This window comes from Etheostoma cragini, chromosome 10 (genome assembly GCF_013103735.1).
Source record: "Etheostoma cragini isolate CJK2018 chromosome 10, CSU_Ecrag_1.0, whole genome shotgun sequence".
Taxonomy (NCBI): Eukaryota; Metazoa; Chordata; class Actinopteri; order Perciformes; family Percidae; genus Etheostoma; species Etheostoma cragini.
In genome coordinates, this window is record NC_048416.1 from 14341814 (window position 1) to 14360052 (window position 18239).

Below are 18239 nucleotides of genomic sequence, written 5' to 3' on the forward strand. Positions count from 1 at the left end.
AACACTTAAGTGTGACAAACATGCAAAGGAACAGGAAATGAGGAAGGGGGCAAACACTTTTTCACACCACTGTAGGACGAGCTTAGGGAGTAGAAACGAAGCCTTCTTGGAGGTATTTTATAAATCGATTATGTGTTTAGAATGTAAAATCCTAACAAGCAAAGTCACTTAAGCGGCCGGATCAAAGTAGTGAGATAAAAACTACAATATCTCCCTGTGAAATGTTATTAAATTGAATTATAAAGTAGCATAAAATGGAAATATGCAAATAAAGTAAAAGTCATTTTAAATTGTACTTTAAAATGTAATTACACTATCCACAACTGAATATAATATATACAATATACCAAGTTCAGTGGCAACAACCGATGATGTGAAAAACTAATGTCATTTAAAAAATAAATACTTTTCGTATTTCAAAATAAGATTTAGTTCCTGAAAACAAGGAAAGAGGATGAGTTTTAGAGTCAATGACATGAGATAAGTTTTCTTTGAGCAACCTTCGGTTCCACATTTTGGATGCTCCTTTCACACATTAAAAAAGAGTTGCTAAGCAACCCCCAAACAAAGACATAATGTTTTTGTCTTCTCTGTTTGACCCTGTCTGAGACTGTGTGTGTGTGTGTGTGTCTGTTCATTTTTCCCATCTGACTGGCAACCGGCTGGTATTTCTGTCTCATTTGGTAACATTTGTCTCTCGTTATTTTTGCAGGCTGAAATATAAGTGCCAATGCCACATAGTCATCACAAGTAAATGACACATAATGAATGTGTGTGTGTAGCGGTGTTTGTCTGAGACGACATGGACACTTGGCTTGGTCAGTTCACATTTGGCCTGATTTAGTCTGTTTCCTTGACAACTGTTGAGCTAATTAGGGACAGTTGACTTTCAGGTGACCCTGACAATTCAAGGTCCAATCTAATGACAAACACATAGCCACACACACTCCGCCACACACACACAAACACACAGCCACACACCCAGCAACACACACACACCCCGCCACACACACACACAAACACACAGCCACACACCCAGCAACACACACACACACACACACACACACACACACACACTAAGCCTTGCATGCACGTGCGCAAGCACGCACACACTCACAAACGCACACACGCAGCAGCCTAGTGTCCTTTCACTCCACTAACTCTGGCTCGATGTCTCTCATGTACTTTAACACCTGCATACAGTTGGACACTTCACATCCAGATGCTTTACATTAGAGGACAGATGTGGCGCAGCGATTTATAATTGCAAACACACCCTCATATTCACTGAAATGTGCTCACCCATACATGCACACATAAACACCCACAGTCACAACAGACACAGAGTTCATTGTTAACAATTGTACAGGAATGTCTCTCATTAATGCTGCTGAAGGGCGACACCAGGTGTCATTATTTACCACCCAGGCTACAGGTGTCCAAGGTAGATTGTGTATGTATGTGTGTGTGTGTGTGTGTGTGTGTGTGTGTGTGTGGTAACTAATGCAGGCCTAGAGGTCAGCGAGGCACAAAGTCATTACTATCGGATAAATAATGCAGCCACAGCCTTGCACTTAACGCTGCAAAAGGCAGGATGAAGAATTGAAGAGAAAATGTAGGAGAAAATTGGCAAAGGCTGAGCAAGGAGTGATATTAAAAGCAGCTTCTGTTTAACTACATATAATATAGATATATCAAATGTTTTACTTACTTGTTTTGTTTGTTTATGAAATATAGGCCTGTTTTACTTATGTTTCCAAACAAAGTCATTCAATTAACCCTTTAGCTGCTTAAGAAAACATTAATAATTTAAATCCTGCTTATGTTTTTCTGCGCATTTATAACCTTTAAATCTGGATGTTTTTTTTTTTATTTTAGTGTTAGAGATTCAATTAAAATCTAAATCATGAAAAGGAAGGAGAGATGTTAACGGCTGCAAAAGCAAAACCAAGTGCTAGAAGAGGGAATAAGGGAGGGATAGTCCAGACTACAAACCCAAGAACATGAGAGACACGAGCAGTTCTGTCTTGATGTTTTTCATCGGCCCTTCTTTAGCTGCCCTCATCCACAGGTTCACACGTTCAGTACATGTTACAAAAATGACACCTCAGTTTAAATATTTAAATTACATTTAGTAGGAAGTAAGATTTTGATTTCTCTGCCCTTACTAAGACCAAGATACATAGCAGTTATATGCTTATAAAGGTTTAAAATACATTCAAGACAACAGTGGTATAATAGGAAGATTTTCACAGTGCTTATACACTGAGCTCATTGTGTACATTAACTTGTCATTTAATTTGTTGGGAAACATTTTGAAAATATGCATTAAAAACACTCAGCTGCTGATGAGACAGAACTGAGTCATCTAATACATTTTGGCTCAAGTGCCACATAAATTAGAGTTTAGACAGCTTTTCTACTTTTTTGTCAACACACATGGGAATATTTAAAAATTGAGACCCAGAATTTTGAGCTCTCAGTCTGACAGTGCTCCTTACGGTTTTTATCTGTGACACTTCCCAGCTAACAAGGTGTCTATTATTACCTGGACTACCTCTCCTTTCCCAGCTCTTTCTACCATTCATTAATATGACTTTAGACAGCCTCCAATACTTTTGGTAAAGACAAGATGGAACAATCTGAAGCACTTCCAGACAGCTCTTATCACATTCTGGAGGTTTTAAGGTGCTGACAAAAGACACCTCAGTATGCCAATTTGCATCATTTAAATTAAACATACAAACACGTGTACCTTCCTCATCTGTAGTGAATATTCATATCCATGGAGAGTGTGATTAACACTAAGCGGCACTCTCTAAAGGTCTCCATTAATGAAGGGGTCAGACATGTAGACAGACCACAATCAGTGTTGGCCGCAAAATCTATCACCATGATGTTCACCATGGGAAGATGACCGCACAATGGCCCCCACTTGGCATTTGGCACACAGCATAATTTACAAAATTGATCACAACAATGTTGCTACAACACTCTTGCTTCAGTGCACTTTGTCACCTGTGGCCCAGCAAAACACAATGCACACAGCTTACTGGCCAGCCATTTCTCCTCCCCTTCTCTAATTTTTTCTGATATTTATTTCCCCCTTTTGTGTTGCCTTCTCTCTGTCTCTATCTTTCTAGATTTGACACAGGTAGTTGTCTTGCCTTTATGGTTGTTCTTTTCTTGTTTGTTTTGTCCTCCCTGTCCAAATTACAATAAATATACACCACACACTACTTAAAGTTTGATGCTGTCCCTTGTGTTTTTATATAAAAGACCCCATATCAATGAAACACCACTCATCCCTTCAAAAAGGCTAAAATGTACATTATTTGGAAATGGGCAGCTTATTAGATCAAGAGGTGACCGGTCCTTTAACGGTTTATCATTGCCCTTTAAAATGACCCTGATGTAAGTCATAAGTGACTTTTGTTTTTAGATCTGCCAACAGTATAGACCAGGTTTGATTTCAGTTAAATGACTAAAACATTTTAAATTAAGAAGGAAAATTGTGCCAGGGTTAAAAGAAACCAACAGAAAAGGGCTGCAACCTGTGGTCTCCTATGTCAAAGATACACACTTCTATGTGCATGTGCATTCTCATCCACTGATGGTTATTGAATATTTAAGCCAGGTTGCTAGACTTATTGTTGATGCAATTGAAAAAAAAGTACAATGTGGGGAAGGGAGGTAAACACATGGGAAAGGAGTGGGAAGCCGAATTACCAATACACACATTAAACTCAACCTACACACACACACACACACACACACACACACACACAGTTTGACACTCTCGCTGAACTTCGCAGACAGGATTTAGTGGGAGCACTTTGATGTCCTGCAGACAGCAGAACCGCCCCCTTTTCTGCAACACACACACACACACACACACACACTTTGTAAATTTGTCATTTGGACAGAGAGGTAAGAAGTAGAGGAAGATGTAATTACATAAAAAATTGTGAAAACAGACCATGAGAAACAAATCATTGTAGTTTTACAGAATAACCCCTTTTGTGCTAAAAGGTAAGCGTTTTACTTAGTCTTTGAGGATGGCTCTACAACACTGTTACAGCTGTTGCAACAAAACACAGGACCACTTTTTCTAAGTGTGTCGAAGGTGACAAAAACAAGAATATATATACACAGAAGCCTTTTATGTCAGGGACTTAATTCAGTCTGAAAGTAAGGAGAAGACTTGTTCCAAGAATTTTATATTTTATATTGCTACTTATGGTTTTCTTCAAAACATTCGAGCAGTCAGATATAGTACCTAAATTCCCTTTTTCATTGGAGCTGCTCTTAAAAAAAAAAAGACACTTTCTGAATGTATAGGAGTCTGAACACAGCAGACTACAGAAAAAAGGCAAAACCAAAAAAAGGAGCCACCGGAATATCAACAAGCAACATCAGTAGGCAATAATCGATTGTGTCTGTCGCTGCATCGATGCAGAATTATCCACGTCTGCATCGATGCAATGATTCATTTCAAAACCCCTAGAAGACAGTGGAAGCAGTAAAACACTGAAGAGGAGACAACATGCCATACATTTGACATGGTTTTGTTTTCCAGTGTCAAAGTATTCCCATCTTTCTGTGTGGTAAAGCAGCCACACTATTACAATAACAAAAAAACCTGCCTAGATATGAATAGCTTTAGAGTGCATCTTTACTGTATATTGTTAAATCTATTGCTACAAATATACCTTCTCTAAATTGACCTTGCATGTCTCACTATAAACCTTTGTTATCACTCACATTTTACTTAAACAGTCTTTTGTTTTATAACATCTTTGAGGAGGCGCCCTAAACCACCCAAGTCAGGGAGTAACAATGCAAAAGAGCTTAGCGTGGAGCGACTCAGTGCTGCTGAGAGACTGGTAGAGTGAGAAAAAGATATAAAACAGAGAGATGGGAAGAGACAGTGAGAGCAAGAGAGAGAGAGAGATAGAGAAAGAGAGGGAAGGAGGGAGAGAGGGAGGGAGAGCGCACCCATCCTAAAGTGAGCAAAGCAAACTTTCAAGATGAAAGTCGCCCAGATGCCACGCGTGGGAGGCAGCCCTTATTTATTTATTTCTGTTTATCTGGCTGTCAGTAATTTATTCCGAATGCGCTGTTTAAAATACTCCTTCTCCCTCTGTCTCTCCATCTCTTCCCCACAGATTAGAGGGGGGCTGCGACAGAGCTGCATATTCCCTTCTCATATACTGTCTAACAAATATCTAAAAGGGGAGGCAGAGAGCACAGCGGATCTTGTTCTTTCTCAAGCGCTGAGCTGAGACAAAGAGGTGTGGTAGGATTTGTTGCTGTACGCTTGCACCTGCTTAACAGTCGGAGATTGGTTCCTTGCGCAGTGGGTCGCAATACAAGCGAAAGCTAACAGGAGAACGCACACAAACAGACACGCACACACACGTACAAATGCGTGCAAACAGCACTCTCACCACAGGTTTAATTTGCAAAGATTAAAGTCTGCAGTGTGTTCAGTCTCACACCAACTCACAAGCGCATGTACACACAGACACACACACCTGGGAGTTTGAGTGCTTGGCTAAGTGTTGTTGTGGCCTGGGGCATACAGCCTGCTGCTTCTGCATCACACACACACAAACACACACACACACACACACACACACACACACTCAAACAAATGAAGTCTCATCATATTCAGATAGAGAAGAAAGGATTACCCATGCCGGATTGCTGGATCAGAACATGTAGGAAGGGAATTAAATCCTCGTTCATTCGGTGTGTTACCCTCATTCTTTGACCTCTCTGTGACTTACTTCCCATATAACTCAAATGGAACAGATTTCCTAATTTTTTTTATTTTATTTGTGCTGTGTATGATGTGCTACCTGAGATCCCAGGCTCTATAATAACTTTCAGTGTCAGCAGTTTACACAACAGGTGCCAAATTTCATGTTACATTCTTTTAATTGACATCCAGTGTATTTATAGATTTCCCTGTCTGTTTGTTTGAGTTATGGTGTGTTTCTAACTGCATGCCATCAACACTTACAATGTTCATGAGTGTGAGCAGGTACATTTGCACATGCTCCTTCCCGTGAAACTGGACCACCGAGTCGTCGACGCCCAGCAGCACCTCGATGTTGTAGGCCCTGTCCAGGCTCTGTCTGCGCATTCGCCCGGCTCGCGTGTGGTTGATACTCTGCTCCACGCCGCGGTACAGAGACTCCAGGTCCATGAGACCACCTAGATCAGCACCTGGAGATGAAAAAAATTACAGCGTTATTCAAGTTATTAAAATAGGTACATAAACTGTGTTTAGCGTGTGTGCAGGGTTTTTTTCTGCATGGGGAAAGCGGTTTTAGAAAATTACCAGCACTAAAATGTCAAGAATTGAGATAGCAAATAGCAAGTCAAATTAAAAAACCATTGAACAAGCAGAACTTAAACTTGACTATGAGGCTGTACCGGACACTCCCAGAGATTTACTTCAATAGTAAAATGACTTTTTAACCAGTTTTCTAAATTGGGGTTATACTTACTCAAGCATAATATACATTTGGGTTTCTTAAATTGTCAGAAATAAAATTAGCTAACACAGACTCATTGCCTTTACTGTAAGCAGAACGATCATGCTTACTGCCGGTCCATTCTGAGAAAGCAAAAACCCTGGTTTGTGTGTGTGTGTGTGTGTGTGTGTGTGTGTGAGTGCGCTTCACATCCAGCACACGTGTACTTATTTGAGCATTTGCATGGTGATGTTGGGCTGCCGTTCTTGGCCAGGAACACAGTGGTGGAGCGCTGCTTTGCTACTTAATGGATCTCACAGTAAACCAGAATCTTGATGAGACTAAGACTGAAGAAGGACACCAGGCAAGAAGAGAGGATGTACTTCTTTTGTTTGCCTTCCAAGACACCAGTTGACAGAATTTTGCCTGTGTATCCTTCGTAACTGGTGGTAACGGTGCAGCCATCCTGCACAGATCCTCTCTTAATCAACCAAATATTTCTACTCCCATCTGAATAAAAGCAGCAGATGGTGCTTGCTAAACACATGGATTAAGACAGCTACCTCACACAGGGGCTGCCCACCCTGCTCTTTTCTTGGCTTGCTATTGTACATGCTGGAAAAGAAATTCAAATTAAGAAACTAAATTTGAGTTTTTTCCATCAGAAAGTGTGCAACCTACTGCAGCCCCGATTTGTTCAGATCCCTAATTACTTCGCGTTTTTCGCCCACACAGGTATAGTAGACAGTGTGTTGTCATGTTGTTAGGGCATTTTGGATAAACTGTTGTTCCAACCCCTAAATGACTGGATTCAGTTTCAAGTGTTTAGTCTAGTTTCTTTTTTAAACTTATAAATCAGGCAAAGAGTTGGAGTCAGTGAGGATACAGAAGATAAATTGTCCCGTGTCTGGAGCCAAGGCCACCCTTCCCTCCCTCACCAATCCTCCATCTCTCTCATCCTGCTGGTATGTAGACACAGCATGGCCTTGCGTGTATGGAAGCCATGGAAGGACAAGTCATGCAATCTTGAACATGCAGTCTCAGTGGATTCAACAAAGCGCTATCCTCCCTGACTCCAACCAAGGCCTCCCACTGCCAAGGATAACACACAACACAGCTCATGGAGCGGTGTGCGTGTGTGTGTATGCAGGTGCTTGTGTGTGGGCACTGTGTGGACAAACATGTCTAATTGGGCCACAAATCAACGTTTCAACAGGAGATTTAACTAATCTGAAGACACAACTGTCATATTTATGCTTTTTTTGACTGTGGACCTTTATTAAGGGGTGTGAGGGGAAAGTTGGAGCTCCAGGGTTTTGACACATGCAGTTAGAACAAGTGTTGAGTGGAGGGAAAAGAAACAAGATGCAAGAGGAAGATACAGGGACGAGGAGGGTAGAGGAAGAGAGATCTGCCACCTTGTCTCCCAATCAGCAAGGGGCATCCCACTCCCTCTTATGCAACGTTTCCAAGGCAACGGGCTCATGGGTAAAACAACGACCGCGTGGCTAATATTGGCTCCTGAAGTCTTTCGCAGAATGAATCTGGAAGTCTGAATGTGATCCCATATCTGCCCACATTCTAGTGAGTGACAGAATACCCACACATAAAAAGAGAGAGGAAGAAGAAGAGGGGGGAAAGATAGAGATTAATATAGAGAAAATCGAGAGACTATAAGAAAGCAGAATGCCAAGATTGTAGCAGCACATATTTTGTTTTAACAGCTCATCTCTCTCAACTTTTATTCTCATTATTAGCAGACAAGGCTGGATTTAAGTGTACTTCACAACAACCCTTGGCTCTTCCTAGTTGTAGCTGCCTTTAACGAGTCTGATGTCATTACCACACCATCTGCTTTTAAAGACAGGTCCAGATATTTTTACCTTTTGATTATATAATGTTGAAAGACAAAACCAAGAAAACTGAAAAAAAACTATTGTTTTTCTTACTTTACACTCTGCGCCTTTGCAAAATTGCAGTGGCTTGAAAACTGCGAATGAGACAATGCAGGAAAATTGCATAACACGGGGCCAAGCTGTATGGTAAGTGAAAGGAATTTGGTAGAGGTAACTCAACACTGGCAGAGTGAAAAACAAGAAGTGGTTGAACCAAACGTTGAAATGTGCTTGACCAGGTGGCAAGCTCTAACTATTTAAACCTCTGCGTTTCATAGCACCTCTGTCTTTGCTTACACTTGCTCCGACTCTATGTTTTCCTTGCTTCAGATGTTTTGGAGCGAGTTTCTTTGAGAGAACTGCGGAGGAATAGGTGCAAGAGAGATTGAGAGAGGCGGTAAGGGAGGTGAAAGGTAGAGCTGAGGGGTGTGATGGATGAGAAAGAGAGATGAGAAGAGACCAGAAGGACCTTGGGTGTTTTGAGTTCCGCTTCAAGCTCCTGGAGTGATGGAGAATATCGCTCTCTTGTAGAACATCCGTGTCTGTCTGTGTGACTGCGGGTGAAGCATCAGTGTGTGTTGCGTATTTCCTGCAGCTATTGCTTACAATGGCCCCTGAAACCTAACTGTTATCTTTCTCAACCCATAGAGGATTTTTCTTGTCTCTCCATCTCTGACAAACACACACACACACGCACACACACACACACACACACACACACACACACACCTCTTTCTACGTGAAACTCTTTTTCCTGTCTTTGCATTTTCTCACTCCTGCCTGTATCCCCATGTACCCCGCCCTCTTCCACCTCCATCATCACACACAAACACGCCACCCTACATACTCACCTCCTCACAGACACCACCCTCTCTCTCCCAGTATTCTCATTCAGGCGAGGTGTAGAGCACGGCCTTATTAGGAGACAAAGGTTCTTTGTCTTCAACCTTTGCAAAATGTCAAGAATGTCTGTTTGCCCACTGAATAGCAGGTGGGGAGAGAGGGGGGTCGAGAGAGTAAGGCGAGACTCCGAGCCACAACAGGAGAGAGAGAGAATGGTGATGATGATTCAGGTCAAGCCACATCATACTATTGAGCAGCGCTCTTTGGTTTAAGGTGACTGCTTGGCAGTCAGGTGTGGCACATGGTTCTGCTCCGCATTCAGGAGCTCTACTGTATGATAATTGGCTTTCACCTTAAGATGGTCACTCTGGTCGAGGTAGGTGTGCACCAGAGTGTCTGTGTGGGCAAACATTAAAGACACTCCAACACAACAAAATCACTGCCACATATTTGTTACACAGAGCTTCATGAATGGTGATTGATTTATGCAGCAAAGTAGACTCCGTAAGACTACATTATTAATAGAGGAATGACAATGTAGTGAATTACAGTGTGCAACTGTTGTATTGTAAACACACACACACACACACACTGACACACACACACACACACACACAAAAGAAACAAATGGCAAAAACAAAATATTTCTGTCCCTCTGCGTACTGTGTGTATACATGAATACCGCACATGTACCCCAGACATGTATAGTCTATACTATATTATATATAGTCTCACATTTTAGGGTAGAGTCATGCAGGACTTAAACACAATCAAGTTCTAGAAAATAAAGCAGATGTTAATTTGAGTGGATAACTGCGGTTCAGGCTGCTAAATTCCTTATGTGACTTCATTTCTATGGGGAGTCTTAGAGGAAAAAGTCCCGGCTTTAAGAATAATGATATTATTGGATATGTTGGTTAAAGTTATGTGCTATGAATTTATTTGAGAAATCAGATTTCTTTTCAGTTCTTACAGTGAAAAGTTGCCCAACATTATAAGTGTTGTTTTAATAACATGAAAATTACGGGTATCTGCCTAAACAGAATCTTACTTCAGGAGTGATGATTTAAAATCTAGTGTTGTTGTGTAGTTTGGTCATTTTTGTAACACATATGAGTGACAGCAGGCCTGCGGGGGACACGGTACACTCATTAGTGCTTAACTGAGTTCAAGGCTGTCTGTCCAACTAGAGCCATAGTTTTCCACACACGTGAACTAATGTACTTACAGACACGTCTTGGTCACATAGCTCAGGGCATCGACATTTAGTCTCCCCGGTGACAGCTTTATGAGTTGTCATGGTGATGAGTGGCTTGGACAGCGGCCCGTTAACGCCGCTGATCGCATCTGGACAGGTAGCAACATGCCATGCTGTCCCACACAATGTTCCCATAGTGAATGCTCATTATTTCTAACCTCCCATATGACAGCTGTAAAGGCTGCAGTGTGTAGAACACACAGTTAACTAAGCTTTCCATAATCATACTTATCATACCGTTAATTATTTAGATTGGCAATCAGCAATCTAATTTTACATGGACAGCTCCCTAAAGACCAAAATTATTATTCATACATCAAGCACTGGACTTTGCCCATTTATTAATAACTGCTTTAGCTTAGGGCTGTTTATTTTTAACCAAGATTCACATAAAGCCGACAAGATGTTTTAGGGGTCGAGCCTTGAGTTTCACGTCCAAAGATCCATAATATTCAGGCAGATGCATTATATCTAGCTGTGCTCCCTGAAGTGGAGCAGAGGACCATTTTTAATATTGCATGAAGCAGCCTTTATAATCAGCAGGCGAGAGGGCCACCTATCCTCACCGCTGTGCGGTCTGTCTGTGTGGATTTCTGGTGGTTCATGAGACAAGACAACCTTCAGCTCTCCCCTCTTACATAATTGTCTCTCTGTCAAAAACACACAGGGCTGTTGGCTGCTGGGGGTTTGTGTGTGTGTGTGTGTGTGTGCGCGCGCACTGTGGTGCACACCGATTCACACAGTGTCCTGCTGTACCACCGTTTCACTAGCCAATTTTTTCATAAAGTCTATATGCAGAGTCATTACATATTCATAATGATAAGCCACCAAATTAAATAAGCTTTGAAACTGAAAAAAATAAATAAAATAAAAATAAAAATCACTCATGATGGCCCATGTTCTCCCAAATGAGCCTAAATGGAGCGGCAATATTTCTTTCAAGCTTTAAGGAGCCTTGTGAGTGCCTCTTGTCATTTCAATAATTACAGCAAAGAAGACCAGCCCATGTAAAAATCACAAACACTGTAATCCAATCATGCCATCCACAGAGGCAATATAGCTGGCAACGATCAATCATGTCCCAAAACACTCTCTCTCTCTCTCTCTCTTCGTTCTGTGGTTGGATCGACGAAGCTCGATGTAAACTGGAGAGCCTTAGTGTCCAATAAGACAGCAAATCCAGGCTGATATGGGGCTTATTGCTGGTCTCATCCAGTCTGAAAATGACCTGTCTGACGGCACGTCTGCCTGTCCTTTCCTTTGTCTGTCTATATCTGCCTCACAGAGCCAGACATTTATAAAGGTCTCTTATAAAATCAAAAAGTATGAAAACAACTCCAGCCATGAAAGGGCAGCCAAGATAAACACAAAACAGCACCAGTATGCAGACAAGGCGTATACATATCTTACTACTGTCATATCAAGCTCCACTGCCTGTCTACTTTGAAGCAACTATGGATCAATCTTACTGGGAATCGGTGGGTGCATCTACAGGAAGATAAAGAGAGAGAGAGGCTGACAGCAAGGTGCAAGGTCCAGATCCCAGAGAATCTATAAATCTTTGAGAGACAGCTTCCTGCTGGCTTGAAGGGTTTGTGGCCCCCTTGCCACTTCTCCCCCAACCCAGCAACCCTTCCCTGCCTGTCACCTCATCCTCTAATCTTATATATCAACCCTGTTCATATACAACTCATATGTCTGTAGGGAACGTGATGCTGCCCGGTTTAGGTTTTCATTAACATAAAGAGGACATGTTTATATTCAACTTAGTGTTCTCTGGCAGCTTATCTCTATTTATCCTGACAATATTGGCTCATGCTATCAAAGCATGATGGATGTTTTTATGGTTATGTTAGGGTAACTTAAAAGATTGTGAACAAAAGGCTTTTTTCTCTTAATTTTTACTCCATTCATTCACAGGTTTTTTGCAGATCAATTTGTATGAGTGGTACAATATATTTTCTACGACAGCTTTTATTAATAAAGGGGGACACGCTTACATTTTGTAAATATTTAACCAATGCGATAATTGATTTGGGCCGGAAAGATCAGGAAAAGCGTTCCGGCACCTTTGATTAATAAGTAAATTAATCTGATTGGCAGTTTTATACATGAGTGTAAATTTAATTTTGCAACACGGCACTGCTGTGAACTGCAGCGTTGCACAGCTGTGAGTCCAGTGTCAGTATCAGAGCAACATTAGCATTCATTTGAAGAGGTCCAATGGTCACTCTCCTTTTAGATCAGATCTGCTCTTTGGCTCTGCTAAATGCTCCAGAACTGTATGTTCACCAGCTAGTCTCCAACTTTGTTTGTCTGCTGAGGAGAGTGAAGAGCCAAAAACAAATATTACCACTCTTTGTTTACTGCTCTGCGTTTCTCCTGTCCTCATTTTTTCTCCCATCATTCCTCTCCCATAGCCCCAGGAAATGTCCTGTCCTGTTCTGTCCTGGCTGTGAAGTACTCAAAGAACAGCCAATGCCAGCCACTTGAGACACCCAGCACCACAGTTATTATGACAGGCCAGTCAGCCAAACATCTGTCAACCTGAGCACTGTAGAAAAGGAGGGAGTGGAGGAAGCGGTGTAGGAGGAAAGGAGGAGGGGAAGCAGAGAAGATAAACGTGGAGAAGGAGAAACATGATAGAGATAATGAGATAAAACACGAGGTGTGAAAGGGGAGAGATAATAATAAGAAGGTTGAATTTGGCTTCAAACCGTCCTGACTGTTGACCCATGACTGTACATCATTATTTATTTATTTTTAAAACTAAACTAAGATGAAAAGCTAAACACAAAAGCTTGCGTTACACAATATATTTGAGATCTATTTAAAGCGTTTTGCATTATTCCCTTTTAATTTTGCAGTTCTACATTAGAGGGCACTACCTAGATTTAGGCAGCTCGTGTAGTCTGCTGGTTTGTAAAGGTTTTCTAAAACAGCCAACTGACAATCAAAAAGACTATTAACACACTATAAATAGACTAATTTCATGACAAAATATACTTGGACAAAGTTCAAAAGGCAGCGCCTTGGTGTTAATACTCCAAACTGCCAATCATTTGGCCCTTAAGTTGCTCCTTTTGTCAACATCTCTACATCCCATCCCTTTTTGTCACATTTTCTGAAGAGGTCGTTCCAAGTGTCATGGTAACACCTGGGTGATTTGACAAGAGGCCACAGGTGGACCAGTAAATACTTTTCCCACAGGCAAAGCAGGTGGGAACAGCCAAATAAACAAAAGCCACCACAACAGATGAGCTACTTGTTTGAATGGCCAATACACTCTAAAAACCAAATGACCAAACGGGTTGCAGGTGTCTCAGTCAATAAGTCTGATGACCAATGGCCAACTTTCCCTCTCGTTACATACCTCTCCTTTCCTGCTTCCTTCATTTCCTCTTTTTATTCATTAAATGTATCTTTTGAAAGTGTAGATATGGAGTAAGAGTGGGCGGGAGAAGGAGAGTCTATCTAAAGGTGTAAGACAATATGTATGCAAATGTTCTCACCAAGCAGCTCACCAGCAGAGCCGAGCATGCCTGCCAAAGGGCGGCGGGATGAGGATTTATCATGCAATATTACCTCATCATAATACAATACAATAATGGTAAACATGTAAACCAGGCTGTAGCATAACCCTAACCCAGCTACATAAGGAGGGTTGTAAATCAGCAGATACATCATTATAACGTTTTAAACAATTAAGGCGCGGAGTACTTGAATACACCACTTGGACAAAGGGAGGAAAATTAAAAATAAAAAAAAAAGTATTTTGGCGTTTAAAAACTGGCATGCTATAACAGCAAGAGCTATTACTGCCACGTCGGCCCACAAACACACAGACAGAGTTCTTTTCAATTGCACAGTGCTCAAGCCAGACGGGAGAGAATTAATAAGGCACTACAGTGTATCAGTGTTACTAAATTGGCAGTGGTTCATAACAAAATCTTTCAGAGCAGTTATCAATTAGAAACAATTAAAAGAGCCATTCATCATTCTTACAAAGCTGGCTCCGAACAGGGGGCAACGCTGACAGAGAAGCTGACTAAATGAAATCAAAATCTCTTTTTAACAGAAGCCAATGTTGACAGAGCTCAGGTATGTTTATGTAAAGATCACACGTCCATCTTGCTCCTTTTGACAAGAACACGTGTGTATTAAACATGGCCACTTTAGTGAAATCTGTGGGGAAAAAGTGACAACGGGGGGGGGGGGGGGGGGGGGGGGGGGGGGGGGGGGGGGGACACACAATAGGAACAGGTTTTAAGTCAAGCTGCAAAGACACTTCAAAAGCCGCTAGGAAAATCACACACAAACATGTCCATCCCCAGGCCCTTGGCACTTGCCGAGGAAGCCCTGCGCTGGTCTATCTGTGTGCACTCTATTGATTGACATACAGTTTCCTGCCTCACATATTGCCCGGAAAAGCGTCGCAAAGGCGTCCCATATTAATGTTCAGATTATCACTGCTTTGTTGGTAACCAAGAGAGATAGGATCTTAATGCAAAGATGCACTGGGGGAAATTTATCCCATACACAACTACATCTCTATCCAACTTTCCCAGCTCTTAGTCCCACAAAGGCGATCGTAATGGCACTGGGTGAGGCTACTACCCCCCCCAAACACACACACACACACACACACACACACCACCTCCCAGGCATATGGCTAATCAATGCAGTCTCTTCCGTGCAAAGGTAACTGTATACCTTAGCAGGGAGGATAGGGGAGCTTCCAGTGTGGCCTTCCCGTCTCTCTATCCTAATGAAGCTCCCAGGTAATCAAATCACTGCACACACAGGCAGATGGCCAATAAGGGAAAAACCACCGGGGCTCTTTGATGGGATCACAACAAAGTTTTTGAACTTACTGATGAGTCATTTTTCCTCTCTCTGCATGTATTTAGCGGAACCAAAACCGATTTCAACTTGAGGCTACATGAGTTTAAAATGTGACATTTCTTTATGTGTGCCCTTCACAGCACAATCACTGATGAAGTTCGACACAGCAATCATTACTGCAGATGAAGATGCGTTTTCATTTGCTGAACTGGACTTATTTGCTTGGGAACCACTGACAATACTAGGTGAGTGGCAGCTATAAGAAATGAAAAGTCTCCCGGTTGAATCACTCCTACAAAAGGTTAACAGCTGTACTGAAAAGAATCTGGATCTGGATAAAAAGTCAAAGAAAAGATGTACACATAAAAACTTCAGAGTGTTACGTAATTGTTAAGCCAAGAGATGTTAAATAACTGACACTTTTTTCATTCTGTGGTATCGTGCAATTTACCATGTACCAAACACATGGTAACAATGTAATTTCTCTGAAACAATTAACATATTCATACAAATTCTTAAGCTTACAGTCACAGTAAAACAACATTAGGAGCTTTTATAACTTCTTTAAAGGGACATTTTTAGGGACAAACACATCCTGTCATGTTCTTCAAGTTTAACATTTTACAGGAGCAAAGAGAGTTTTGATGCCCCAAAATGTTAAGACACACTTATATTCTTTAGATAATAATTGTGTTTTGCCTGTTTTTATCTGATTCCCTGTGGTTTAAATTTTTGTTTAAACTTGTTTCTGAGTGCCATGTAAGTAAAATACACTTGCAAGTTAAATTATCCAGGAAATCTTTATGCTGCTGTGGGGAAGATTTGAAAGTAAACTATCAAAAGCTAATTTACAGTGTGGCTGTATAAGGGAAACCTGTGGCTTCTTCCACTTTGCTACTCAATGAACATGATGTACCATGGCAGAATGCCATTATGGAGCAATAAGACAAAGGTTATGTGGGTGTGTTATGGGCAGTGTCCACAATATTAAACTTAAAACACAGTCTATTAAATAAAAGCCTAACCACTTCCTCAACATCTGGAATGGTGCAGTGACCGACGTCATTCCCCAAAGTTGTGGAAAAAAAAAAAAACTGCATGATGATTGACGATTATCATGCTGGTCCATGGAGGATTGTGTGGGATAACATATTCGATGCTGTAACTATTTTGTATGTCTAGATTTTTCAACTGACATTCTTTCTTAGTAAACTATGATCTGCTTTATGTGGGGATAACACTCATCCCCTCCATGTTATAGGATTTACCATTAACTAATAACCTTTTAATCAATATGTTAAAAATAAAAACCTTATATTTAGGGGCAACTGTGGTCAACAATACAGATGACCGGCTCAGAGGGACAAAACAGACTGCTGTCCTCCATATCCTCCAGCTCAATTTAATAAAGAGAGGTTATTATAAAGCCAAAGGAATATTTTCCCTGCTCTCCCAATCTAGGAACTGGCAGTAAGACCTGTCTCATTCGCCTCGCTCTGCAGAGCAAGTAATACCCACTAATCCCAGACACAGAAAAAGCATATGGGGACGAGATAGAGGAAGAAAGAAAGAAAGAAAGAAAGGGCCAGAGCACATGTCGTTATTTACAGGTTTTATGCTTAGTCTTTACTATTTACACCTTCACTTAGGGCTGGGCAATAGGGAGAAAATCAGATATCACAATATTCTTGACCAAATACCTCAACATTGATATTTCAGCAATATTCTAAGGTTGACAATTGGTGCTTTAACAAAATATCTTCACACTAAATTTTAAGATAAGTAATCACCAGTAATGTGGACATAATGGACATAAAGTGGAGAAAAGGTATTCTCGTAAGTTCAGAAAAGTACATCACTTTACTGTAATGCAGCCTTTAAAACCAGTAAAAAAAACACTTATGCCATATCACACTATCGATATAATATTGATATACTGTATTTCCCAGCCCTACCCTCACCCCATTCTGTTAGTCTGTGGGTGTGAGAAAAATTGTGTGCATTACATCTATGTGTGGTAATGTGTGTGTGTGCTGTCACCAGAGCATGCCAAGTGTGGAGGACTAGACACAGACCAAAGAGTCACAATCCCCAACAGTGTTCATTTAGAAGGGATCACACCGCCACACACACACACACACACACACACACACACACACACACACACACACACACACACACACACACACACACACACACACACACACACACACACACACACACACACACACACACACACACACACACACACACAGACACCAGCGCGCACACACGCACACACACACACACACACACAGACACCAGCGCGCACACATGCACACACACACACACACACACACACACACACACACACACACACACACACACACACACCTCCCAGGCCCATCCTATCCGGAGTGATGTAATGAGATATCTGCTGTTTCCCCTTTGAGCCTCTTCATCCTCCACAGGGCAAAAACCACTGACGGAGAGGAGATACAAGGAAAAGAGAAAAAGACAAAGAGAGGATGGGAAATAGAGGACAAGGAGTAAAATCAGATATTTCTGTTTTTGTCTTCCTCCCCTCGTTGTTTAAGAGAGTAATATGTCTCCATCTCTGTCTATGCTATTGTAATGGAGTAGGTCTCACTACGCTGCCTGAGGAAATTGCCTTATAGTCCCTTTGCCCCTTTTCTATATGTGGACACACACACACACACACACACACACACACACACACACACACACACACACACACACACACACAGTATTTGCCCCCGTGACACTGCTTAAATATTAATGACCTGGTTCTCTCATTAATAATAGGTGCAGCGCTGATTACTCTGTGAATACCACTGTGTGTACGTGTGTGTGCGTGTGTGTGCGTGCATGTGGATGTGTCTGTGTGTGTGTACACATATGGAAGTGTGCCTA

At 41.5% G+C, this 18239-nt stretch overlaps 1 protein-coding gene across 2 annotated transcripts in view; it reads right to left on the reverse strand.

The window, feature by feature from the left end:
• Positions 1 to 18239, reverse strand: part of LOC117952083 (A disintegrin and metalloproteinase with thrombospondin motifs 2-like) — a 104539-nt gene that overhangs the window by 19244 nt on the left and 67056 nt on the right. For both annotated transcript variants that reach the window (XM_034884181.1, XM_034884182.1), the window contains exon 4: positions 6029 to 6234. In XM_034884181.1, coding sequence (XP_034740072.1) covers positions 6029 to 6234 — 206 coding nt within the window. The remainder of the gene's footprint in view (positions 1 to 6028; positions 6235 to 18239) is intronic.